At 42.7% G+C, this 12,634-nt stretch overlaps 1 protein-coding gene across 1 annotated transcript; it reads left to right on the top strand.

Moving 5' to 3' along the window:
• The first annotated feature begins 10,039 nt into the window (after positions 1-10,039).
• Positions 10,040-11,029, top strand: LOC147958515 (uncharacterized). Its single transcript, XM_087536244.1, has 2 exons — positions 10,040-10,420; positions 10,766-11,029. The coding sequence occupies exons 1-2, from the start codon at positions 10,040-10,042 to the stop codon at positions 11,027-11,029; spliced, it is 645 nt and encodes a 214-aa protein (XP_087392370.1).
• The last annotated feature ends 1,605 nt before the right edge of the window (positions 11,030-12,634 follow it).

Below are 12,634 nucleotides of genomic sequence, written 5' to 3'. Positions count from 1 at the left end.
GTGGAACATGGGAAACAAACAGATAAATCCCTTGATTTCCCAGGTACAGCAACATCATCAAAAGTTAGGATGAAAAACAATGGTTATGGCACCATATTCTGCCATGTCTTGGGGCACAACACGATGAGGCAGTTTCTGTTTGAACAACAAATTTGTTATGTTAGCAAATTTGTAACTTATTCTTCTCTAAAAAAGGAAAAGCAATAAATTCATTCCAAGAATTTGCAGAAATAATTGTCAACCCATTTTCGTTGGTAATTACGAGATTTGTTTGGTGCAATTAGTGGCTAACTGGTTTTTTTTGAGGAATAGTGGCTACTTGGTTTGATACATGCCAAACATTACGTTCAGATTAGTTGCATTATTTCGTTCATTTTTTACCCAAAAAATCTATACAAAGTGTTAATTGGACAATGTGAACAATGTGGCGCGAAGGTTGTCGGATGGTACCGGATGGAATCCATTGTAAACCAACCCTAAACCCAAAAAACCAAAAAACACTGAACCCTAAACCCTGATAACCCTAACCCCCTCCCCCCCCCACACACGAAACCGTAAAAACATTCAAAATTTTGCCCCACATGGAAACCATTATGCATGAATTCTCTATGGGGTCATGGGATGCCATGAAGAAAGTTAGGGATCATTAGTACATGTACACGCAAGTACGATCTCTGACACGCGCATTTCCGGTCCCTGTACATGTACATGTAAACCAACCCACATCGATCCAGTTCAGTGGATGGATGCATGCTCTATGTGGCACGGAATATGTCGGCCGAGCCAGTCGACGGACCAGATCGATGCTACCGGAGGGATTCCATTGTAGACCAACGCTCGACCTATGTCCGGTGTGTGTGATAGGTACACTGTAAGACAAACATAGTTCCGTCAACCCTAAAACCCTAAATAGTGATAACCCTACCCCCCCCCACTAAACCATAAAAACATTCAAAATTTTGCCCCACATGGAAACCATTATGCATGCATTCTCTATGGGGTCATGGGATGCCATGAAGAAAGTTTGGGATTATACACGCAAGTACGATCTCTGACACGCGCATTTCCGGCCTAGCATGTCAACACCCCGAAAGCACTAGCTGGGTTCCTCACATGTATGAAACCAACCCAACATCGATCCGGTCCAGTGGATGGATGCATGCTCTATGTGGCACGAAGTTTGTCAGCCGAGCCAGTCAACGGACCGGATCGATGCTACCGGAGGGAATCCATTATAGACCAACGCTCCATCAATGTCCGGTGTGTGTGCTACGTCCAGCGTAAGACAAACATAGCTCCATTAACCCAAAAACCCTTAAACCCTAAACCCTGATAACCCTAAACCCCCCCCCCCCCACTAAACCGTAAAAACATTCAAAATTTTGCCCCACATGGAAACCATTATGCATGCATTCTCTATGGGGTAATGGGATGCCATAAAAAAGTTTGGGATTATACACGCAAGTACGATCTCTGACATGCGCATTTCCGGCCTAGCATGTCAACACCCCGAAAGCACTAGCTGGATTCCTCACCTGTATGAAACCAACCCAACATTGATCCGGTCCAGTGGATGGATGCATGCTCTATGTGGCACGAAGTTTGTCGGCCGAGCCATTCAACGGACCCGATCGATGCTGCCGGAGGGAATCCATTGTAGACCAACGCTCCACCAATGTCCGATGTGTGTGCTACGTCCACCGTAAGACAAACATAGTTCCGCAAACCCTAAAACCCTAAACAATGATAACCCTAACCCCCCCACTAAACCCTAAACCCTGAACCCTGATAACCCTAACCCCCCACTAAACCCTAAACACTGAACCCCTAAACCCCTAAACCCTAATAACCCTAAACCCCTAAACCCTAATAACCCTAAACGAGTTGACAAGATTTTCTTATTTCTTTATATCATTTATCCAAATCTCACATAACTCACGCGGCCCACCCCTTCCTAAATCCCGCGATTACAGCTCCGCATTCTAACCACCCGGGCCGTTCGCACCTCCCACAACCACTGCAAGATCAGATCGGAGACGCCGGTCGCCGACGGAATACAGGAGTCGGCGGCCACCACTCGCCGCCCACCGCCAACGTGATCTGAGGGCTCGGACGTCAGTGTTCTTCTCGCCGCCTCCTTCTCGCGTGAACGCGCCGTTTTTCCTTTGCGCCGTTGACCACGCTATACCGGCACTTATAGTTTCCCACACACTAACCGCCGCCATCTACTCGGTGGCACCGTCTCCGAGATAAGGTATTACCTGATCGTAACTCTTTATAATCGTTGTCTGCCGCTCCTTTAGTAGTTGAACCCTCATAGGTTTTGCACCCAAATAGGTTCTGTGCTTAAACCCATAAGTGGATCATATGTTAAATGACCCAGTCAATTTTGTGAAAATTAATTCTCTGCTAATTTTGTTATACATTTTCCAATTTTGTTCAGATTAATTGAGCCAGATTTTATCATTGCATACTAGCCAGCAATGTCAGTTTCAGATACGAACCTTCATAATGGAGAAAAGCCCATCCCCGAAATTACCGATGTAACTTGACTGTTTGTGTAGAATCGTTTCGTACACATAATTCATGTGTACTCAGTGTAATTTAATGGCATGTAACAGGAACTCGCCGAAAAGCATGGTCATATGAAGTTAGTATGCTCACAGACAAGGTTCGGAAAAACCATGAAACTCTTGTCACAAGACCACAAAAAGTACATCATATCAGAAACCAGTCTTGGTGGTCTAACCCAGATGCATGAAGTGACTCTACAGCGCATAATGTTGGTTAGACTACCCAAGAGCATAGATATGGACACGCAATCCATTACCATCGGTAAAACGCCAATTCTTATAACAAAAGAGGATGTGCAAGGTATATTTGGCATTCCGATAGAAGGGGAGGATATAGAGCCACATCTGGAGATGCAAACCGACACAGAATTGTTTACCGCCTATGCAAACAATGGGAAATTTTTGATTTCTGACCTTGAAACGGCGATCCGAGCTTCCAAAGCCCCAGACGGCGATTTCCTGAGACGGTTCATTCTGTACGCAATTGGCACTGTTCTAGCACCAACAACACAACATTATGTGGACTTGAAATTTCTCAACCTTGCTACAGATCTTGATAACCTTCGGAAATTTAACTGGGGATGTTTCACATAATCACTTCTTCAAGTCCGTTCACAAGTTTAGAAATCGAGACCACGTAAATCTACAAGGAAATCTAATTCTGCTCCAGGTTAGTGATAGATCACTACTTAATGTCCTTTAATTATTGTTCTATTGCATATCTGTATGGTGATGAACTAATTTATTGTGTAGTATTGGTACTGGGAGCACGTGCGTAGTGGCCGATTAATGTATGCTTCTAGACCCCCTCCATTGATCGCACGATGGGACGAAATGATGGCTCCTTTAAGAAGCGATGCTTACGAGAAAGGAGGTCTTCATAACGGGCTGGTACCTATCTACAATTGAACTTTCTATATCCGATTTTTTATTTGGTACAAATGGTTCATTATATTTTATAAAAATAGGCTATCATGGAAATTTGTGCTCCTCAACGACCGTCCGAGAATTCTAATAATTTTCCAAGAAAAAAAGATGAACATATGCATCAACATGATTCGTATCGAGCACCATCACAAGGACATCAATTTAGTAGCCAGCAAGTATGTACTCCAAGGACTATTTGTTTTTGCAATATCACAAATAGGTGTCATGGAACCTCATTCATTTAGCTATTGTTATCAACAGGGTTTTATTTTGTTTACACAGATTGAAATGGTAGTTGAAGTCATGAATGCACGCATTGCTGATCATGAAAAGAAGGTAGGCAGGAAGTTAATGGAAATTGAGCACAGATTTGATGTCATACCATACTCTAGGTGAAGACTTGATCGACATGAAGACTAAAAATGGCACTAATCCTAGGTTGTCGAAGGCCGAGGACGAAATTAAAGACTTAAGGAGGGAACTCCATGTATGTCATACTGTGCATTTTGTATTTTTTATGAATATGTTCCTTCATGTTCATTATTGTTTGCATTGTTACAGGAATTAAAATACGAATTTACAAGCAACGGACAATCAGTGTCACAGAAAGGAGGCGTGCAGGTGATCAATATGGCCCAACACGTCAATATCTAAAAGTAACAAACTAATGATGAACTACCTTTGTTCATTGTAGGATCAAGTCAATGTGTGCAATTCATCCCTGATAGGAACTCCTAGGGCTAGCCAATTCACGACAGGGACTTCGAGTACACCAAGTGCAAGACATGTGACGGAAAACAATGAGGAACCACAATTAACTCCGATGAAGCCTGTCTTTGGTAATGATTACAAGTTCACGGATGAGGACATAGAGACAGCCGTTTACATCCGCGGAACATACGACCCTGTTGAAATAGCTAGAATCGGAGACATTTCCCTCACAGCAGAAAATCTGAAGCGAAAGTTGGACGACAAATACATTTATGGTGATGTAAGCCCATTATACTCTATTCTACATCATTACTGCAACAACTGTCTTATTATTGTATGACTGAAAATTTGGTAGGTTATTATGGTATATGCTCGCATTAGCCAAATTGAGAATGATACTACCTCAACAATATCCCCTCAAGGAACCAAAAAGCTGTTACAAATGAAGGGGGTGGTTCCTATTGGATGTGCAGCCTCATGGTTAGCTCGTGTAGCAGGAAAATTTGTAGGGCGCCGAAAGGTACACCTTTTCCACACTTTCATAGTTTACGTACACAGTGTACATGACAAATTTCGGTTCTCAACCCAACCCAAATTTTACTGCAGGTGCATGTCCCACTCAATATACACCAAAACCATTGGATGCTAATGATGTTTAATTTTGACAAAAAAAATTCAGACTCTGAACTCCATGAATAATCATTGTGACAAGACCAAGGAAGATTCTCTTGTAAGTGTTCTCTTGCTGCCTCTTTTGATCCGCATGGAACATGAGCTCCCAAAGTACCGTAACCCTATGTATAACTCGTCGTACCCTAGGTGGACTCGATTCAGTTCTGCATTGACGAAGCTATTAAGAAAGGGTTGATATCACCAGCTAAGAACATCAATTTTGCCGAATGGACCAAAAAATGCTATGAGAACATACCACAACAGACCGATGGGTACGCATGGCCTCATAAATTATTATTTGCCTACATGAATAAGATTACTGATCTTTAACTAAACATCGCAGGACTTCCTGTGCGGTTTGGACACTACAGTACATGTTGTCATGGAACGGGGATGAAATGACCGATATTTTGAACCAGGTAATTGAATGCCTAATTTAAATTTGTACTTTGTTTAGCTTGAAAGCTATGCTGACATCAGTGTCGGTTATCCAATATAGGCAAGGATAGATATTTTCAGGTGGAAAATATGTACAACCTTACTGCATTCAAATTGCAATGCGCTTCGTCTTGAATCATATAAGTTCCCCATAACAGTTAGTGGTACATGAAGAATATATCATTTATTTCATAAGTCTCATGATTAGAACTAACGCAGCACTCTCTCTTATACAGAAGGAGGTGTACGATGCCCAGCAAGCAGTTCTACCTGATGCTTCAGAAGAGGACGTACAATTAGTCAACAATCCTGATGGTTCCAACGAACCTGACACATCCAACTCCCAGAAGGATACCGGTGCACCCAACTCCCCCAAAAATGGTGCACCCAACTCCCCCAAAAGGAAGAGAGCACGTGGACGCCCGAGAAAGCTAGTCGATCCTGAGCAAGCAGCAAAAACAAAGAGTCTTAAAGAACTGAAACTTAAATTTGACAGCAAGAGCATAGCCAACCAAGTGTCTTCATTACCATCACAGTCATGCACAGAGCATAAACCAGCACCAGCTTTATTGAGCCCATTCAAACACAAATAGGTAGCATCAATTGATAATCAATTGATACATGCTCATGCTCATGCTCTACTTCTAGCATCATTTGATACACGTTTAGTTGTTATCAGAAAGTGGAAATAGGTACTTTTGGCAATCATGAGCATCCTCTACTTATTGCAATATCTAATGCATTGATACATTCTCATGCTCATGCTCTACTTTTAGCATCATTTGATACACGTTTAGTTCTTATCAGAAAGTGGAAATAGGTACTTTTGGCAATCATGAGCATCCTCTACTTATTGCAATATCTAATGCATCATCAGTACAAAGCTTGATTTGGCAATAGGTGGAATCGGCAATCATTTGCATGCTTTAATTTTGTCAAAAATTAATGCATAGTTCAGTTGTAACTGCTCATAGATATTGCAGGAACATGCCGAGTTATACACTAAACATAGTCATGCCAAGCTATAACTAGCATAGTCATATTATTAGAGTTCCTAGCATGCATCACCGTATGGCAGAATAACACAGCAACCATAACATAGACCACCATACGATACTTGAGTTGCTAAGGCCTTGTACAATGCAAGGTGCTTAGGGGAGTTTCTTATAGAAATAAACCAGACTTTTCTTAAGCACATGTGCTTATTTGTACAGGGTAGACGCATAACTAGGCGTCTCTCCTGTAGAAATAGGCACCGATGCTTCAGAAAAACCCTGTTTATTTTTCTAAGCACCACCCTAAGCATCTAGCATTGTACAAGGCTTAAACATGCATCACCAAAATAGTATTAACAACTAGGAACACTAAACCAGAGTAGCAGCAAACTCTTAACATAAACGGCAGATCAACCACCGCTCAGCATATGTTCAGACACACCATAGGACATCAGTTTTAGACTCCAACAACAAACAAACATAGATAACATAACAGGACGCGGCGGTCCTGGGGCAGCAGCAGCACTCTAGCAGCACATCACTTCTCTCCCTTCTTCAATGCATGTTGTAGGGCTCATTGACTTTAACAATCTCGAGGAAGCGTGCGTAGGCAGCATGTTTAGCCAGAGTACTGGCTTTATGCTTCTTACCATGTCCATTGCCAGTGCTGAAGGCATGCTGGATCATGCCATCTATGCCGCCACCGATCACCTTGCAACAGAAAGGGCACCCAATCTTGCCAAAGAAACGGTACTTGATCTTCCCAGCAATCAGATGCCTCAGGGTGTACCGGCTCTTGCTGTGCCTGCTGTCCATGTTGTAGTCCACGTCGTCGTCATCCTCCTGTGAATTAGTGAATTAGTACACATAGAAGAACTCAACTAATCTAGTATGGTACATTGACTTTAATTACAATGTTTTGAAAGTACACATGTGTAACATGGCAACTATCTATTTGCTAGAAACAAGGCATATGTGCACATACATAATTGAGCCAAAGAAATTGACATGCATAAATATGGACGGTGGAATAGTTGCATTTATAGATTAGTGCACAAGTAGTACATAATTAACACATGAAAGACTTCATGAAGTGACTTGGTTTAATGATATTTGATACTTGTTACAGGTGTAATTCTTATTGGAATCAGAAAAATGGCTTCATTATACTCGTCCATGTTTCACACAAGGGGGGTTTGTTCTATCTACTGGAATGAAGAAACCATTATTCTTTCTGACAGCGGCAATACTGCTTCTCCAACATTGTTAGACCCTGATAAGTTTTAGAAGGAAATTGGTAAAGGAGCTATGGGGTGTCTCACTGCTCATATTGATGAGAGATGTGGTTGTGATCATCTAGATAACATACTGTGGAAAATTGGCTAGATGAAATGTTTTGATTTTTTGGTATCCAGTGGATATGTACTGTCAGCCCATAATTATTAAGGGAGCGATCACTTCCTTTGCAAAATGGAAATCTGTATAGAATTTGCAAATGGATCATCTATGAACATGTGTGCAAACTAATCATCTATGAACATGTGTGCAAATTAATTCATCTACATAAACTAAAATGAATCAGGAACTGCAGCATTTTGTCACTGTCCTTGGGAAGCCAATGGAGAATCCTGCCATATATCCATTGTTTAACCCACTTTTTTCATTAATGTATCCCTGCCATGAACATTTTCTTGTATTTGGGTTCATTACCCCACTTCTTTCATTAATGTATCCCTTGTGAAACTTATGCTCATCTAGTTAACAAGACAAACCCCAATGCCTTGAAAAAAACCCAGAGTATCTGCTGGAATCAGAATGTGAATCAGATTCAAAAATCCACATCCAACATGAAGATCTATGCTAGATCCCTACAATCCTACATACATAGAACTAGCACGCCCAAGTGAAATTGATGCTCATCTAGTTAACAAGAAAAACCCCAATGTCATGAAAAAAACAGAGGAAAAAAACAGAGTACTACCTCAGATAGCTCGTCGATGGCATCCTCGTTGAAGTCGCTGCCCTTCCTGCAATCTACGTCGAACTCCTTTATGGTGTTCTCTTCGAAGAGCTCTTCGATTTCGTCATGCACCTTGCGCTTACGCCTTCTCATCTCCTCCTCCTCCAGATCTTCCCCGACCTTGTGCTCGCCGACGGGTGCCTCGACGGCTGCGATGGCAGCGAGAGCAGGCACAACGGTCGCTGCATCGGCAGCTTCCGCCGCTACGGTGGACTCTGCCGCTCCACGTACGGCTGCAGCCACGGCAGTAGACTGCTCTGCTCCGATGGTTGCCTCCGGCTCGTCCGCCGCATCTTCATGTCCGTGCTTCATCTTCGGTCGAAGACAGGAGGAGGGAGGCGTAGGAAGGGAGGAGTGTGGTGAGGAAGGAGGAGAGGGTGGTGAGGTGGTGAGGAAGGAAGAGAGGGTGGGGAGAGGACGAGGGTTTTCTACCCGATTTGGGGAAGAAATGCACTGCTCCTTCCTCTTGGAGTTACCGAGAAGCCGCGGGTGCCGATTTGACTCGACACACCCACCCGGCCGTCCCCATTCCACGTGGGGACATGGTGGTCGTGCACGCGGTCGTGCACCTCGTGCGGTTTGCCATCAATTGTTATCGGTCTCACAAGTGGGTCCCCTTGTCATCCACACAACCAAGCCACCACATGTACGACATTTTTCTTTCTCCCCGTCTCGACCACTCCACATCTTTCTTTCTCCCCTTCTCGACCAGCGCCGTCGCCGCCGCCATCTCCCGACGACCCCTCTCTTCGTTGCCGGTGCGCGGCCGCCGCCAACTCCGGCAAGTACGTGAGATCTCCCCTCTTCTTCCCTTCCCCAACCGCGTCTCCATATGGAGGCGGATCTGAGCCGATTGGTTTGGACTGAAACTTAGTTTTTGGATTGGATCTTGATTTGGTTTCTATGGTTTGAGACCAAATCAATCAATTAGTTTGAGCCGCCACTACCACCTACTACTGCTTCAAATCCAAGAGCCGCTATTGCCGGCCGGAGCTCGTCGGCTCTCTCGAGCTTTGACGCCATGTCTGATCTAGATTCATGACGTGCCCTCTCATATGGCTTTGTCCACGGTTTGAACCTTTGGATTCAATCCAAAAGTTGAAAACGGTTTGGACTGGGTTGGATGACGAGCATGTATAGTTCGGTTTGGTCTAGATTCTAAATGAAAATATCTGGATTGGTTTGGTTTTGATGTGTGCCGTGGATTGGACTGGTTTTAGTTTGGATGCCGAACTATTCCCAGGTTTAGATGAGACGGGCATTGCCATTGTCACTGGCATTGCTTTATTACATAGATGATAGAAAATAGATTGATTGGCCATTGCCAGTATAGGTTATCACTATGATTTATTATATGTATGATCTTTGTATTGTACTATGTACAATTCAACTTAGAGTTCAACATGTTCTGTGTAGAATGGAGGAAGCACAATGTGGACGCTGCAACTCATGGTGCCGGACCAGCCTTTCTACTGCCATGCTGTTCGGCATCTACTTCCAGCCTTCTTTTGATTTTGCAGCGGTAACAATTTATATGAACCTTCTGACAGTACATTCTTTTTGTTTTTTTGCTATTTCCACTAATGTATTGTGTTTGTTATTTGTTTTTATCTTACACAGATCGTACCATGCAATGTGAGATTGGCATTCAATGAGCTCGTCGCAGACACCGTGACCTTCGACGCTCTTGGGGCCCATACACTATGCAGGTCGAGAAGGGGCGAAAGATAACCCATATAGGAGGAGATAATTGGGATCGTTTCATCGCCCGCATGCGTCTTAGTGGGGGTGAATTGATCAGCTTCTCCTTCAGAAGAGATAGGCCCAGGATTTCTATTATCTATCTAAATTTGATTCCGGATAGTGAGGATGAAGTTCATGAGGAGGAAGATGGTGCTGATTCAGATGATGACAATTCAGATGATGATGAGAACCCACTTGTTGAATACCTGTATGCCCAAGGACTCAGACTGGGCGACGAGGAAATCGGCAACCTCTGGGACATGCTTCCGCTACGTGAAGACTATCTAGGGAAGCCATTCGTGACCCGCCTCACAAGGACGAATGTTAAACGGCATATCATGGTATGTTACTTAGTGTGGTAATTACATGATATGCATGCTTAGTTAGTGTAGTAGTTCATATGATATGCATGTTGTAGTAGTGTGATGAGAGGCCTAGTTTAGAATTCATTTAGTGAAGAATTTTATGACATGCATGTAGTGTAGTAATATGCGATGATATGCTTAGTGTACGCAGTAATCTAATGATATGCCTAATTACTGTAGTAATTTGATGCTTGGCGTATAGTGTAGTGATGTGATGATATATATGCTCAGTGTTGAATCCAATGATATGTTTGTCTTGAAGTGTATGCTTTGTTGATAATTGCACGTGACATGATCATATATCATGTCAACTGTTTTCAGAAATTACCTAAGAGATTACTTGATAGCTGTGGCATCGACCCGGACGAAGAAGGCATGGCTGCTGGACTATGCCTTACCAGAACGGGCTCCATCACCAGCTGTGCCTATGAAGTGGACACGGACGGTCGCACTGTCTTGAGCAGGACAGGGTGGAAGAAGTTCCTTCGTGCCAAGAATCTTCGGGTAGGACAGGCCATCCTACTCACTGTTGCGAACACCCGTCGCCATGACTTGAGGATGATGATCACCATCCACCTCATTTAGAACTGGGGTGGGCCACATATCAATGTGAAATGAACTTGTTGTGTTAGCTCTTGTTTGTGAGTACTTGTCGTGTATTACCGTACCTATATCTACTCATATCTAGGTACTATTGCTTGTGATGGATTGAACCTATTATTAACTGGTAACTAATGCTCTACTAGCTATGATTATTCCACTATGTGATGTTTTATAGGCTGTAGTGTGACATGGTAGCTGTTATATATGGTAGAGGCTTGTCTCTAAGACCTTGTACAATGCAAGGTGCTTAGGGATGTGCTTCCACTGTGTGATGTTTTGTACGTGCCAGGTTGTAGTATGAAATGCTAACTGTTCTATATGGTAGTGGCTGGTCTCTAATTGGACCGACATGTTGAACTAGTATCAATGGTAGAGGCATTTCGTTATGCGCCACATCCAATAGTTCACATAATTAATTATCCAAAGATTAAGGTATGAAACCCTTGGTCATACATAGCAACATTTCGTTCCTAAAAATTAAGGTACTTCCACATTCAAACTAACTAATACTACAAATTCGAAGGAACTACTTAATACATTAACAGCACATTGGGAAGTAGCCCTGGTCCAACGGCTTGAGAAATGACGAACAAAAACTGAAAGAAGAAGGATCAGCCAGTAGCAGCACCATCAGCCTCCCAGCCTCACAACTTCAGCCAGCCTGGTGAACTCCAGGTTTTTTCCTGCAAAACACACATGTGATGTTGGAGGCAAGAAAATAAATATGCCAGGGGTCTTGTCATGGCATCTAATCGCACGGAATGCTAGTACAAATGATGGAGAACAAAACATCCAACATGAGCAATTTCATAGGAGTTCTAGATCCATGGATACCATCAAGAAAAAATGCTCAGTTTTAATTCAGACACAAGACTTGGTGAAAACATGCATATTCATATCAGCAACATTGATATGGCATCTTTGCAAGCTTGGGTCAGTGACTTGTCTTGTGTTTCATGGCATGACAATAATTTTAACAATAAATAGACATGAAATTGACACAAACTCATGTACAAAGTTAGGCCATATGATGCATGGATTAATTCACACATAAATGACAAAATGCCAACTTTGTATAGAATTTGCAGTACTGAAATATTTCAGTGTGTACCGGTGTGTACTGAAACTGCAGTAGTGAAATAATTCAGTGTGCATCGGTGTGTACTGAAATTGTAGTAACGAAATATTTCAGTGCCTACCGGTGTGTACCGAAATATTTCAGTGTCTACCACTACAACATTACAAATTTTGCCTAGGGCAGTACCAAAATATTTCAGTGCCTACCGGTGTGTACCGAAATATTTCAGTGTCCACCACTACAACATTACAAATTTTGCCTAGGGCAGTTAAGATATATTTCAGTGCCTACCGATGTGTACCGAAATATTTCAGTGTCTACCACTAGAACATTACTAATTTTTCCTAGGGTTCATATGATGCCTAGGGTTCACATACATCATAATCCATCCTCCAAATCCATGTACTCAAATGTTCATGCAATTCATTGAGATTAAAATGCCATCTAGCATTCCCTCTCTGAGCTATTACGATCAGTATCACCACGATGTAAGCACGAGCAGTAGGAAG

The sequence above is a fragment of the Triticum urartu genome, chromosome 7A (genome assembly GCF_056163025.1).
Source record: "Triticum urartu cultivar PI428250 chromosome 7A, HENAU_Tu73, whole genome shotgun sequence".
Lineage (NCBI taxonomy): Eukaryota > Viridiplantae > Streptophyta > Magnoliopsida > Poales > Poaceae > Triticum > Triticum urartu.
Note: the sequence above shows the minus strand (reverse complement) of the source record. Positions and strands in the feature narration are given on the sequence as shown.

Coding starts and splice junctions, on each gene's coding strand:
- LOC147958515 (XM_087536244.1), top strand. CDS start 10,040: ATGCAGGTCGAGAAGGGGCGAAAGATAACCCATATAGGAGGAGATAAT. Junction 10,421..10,765: donor ATGTTAAACGGCATATCATG/GTATGTTACTTA, acceptor AACTGTTTTCAG/AAATTACCTAAGAGATTACT.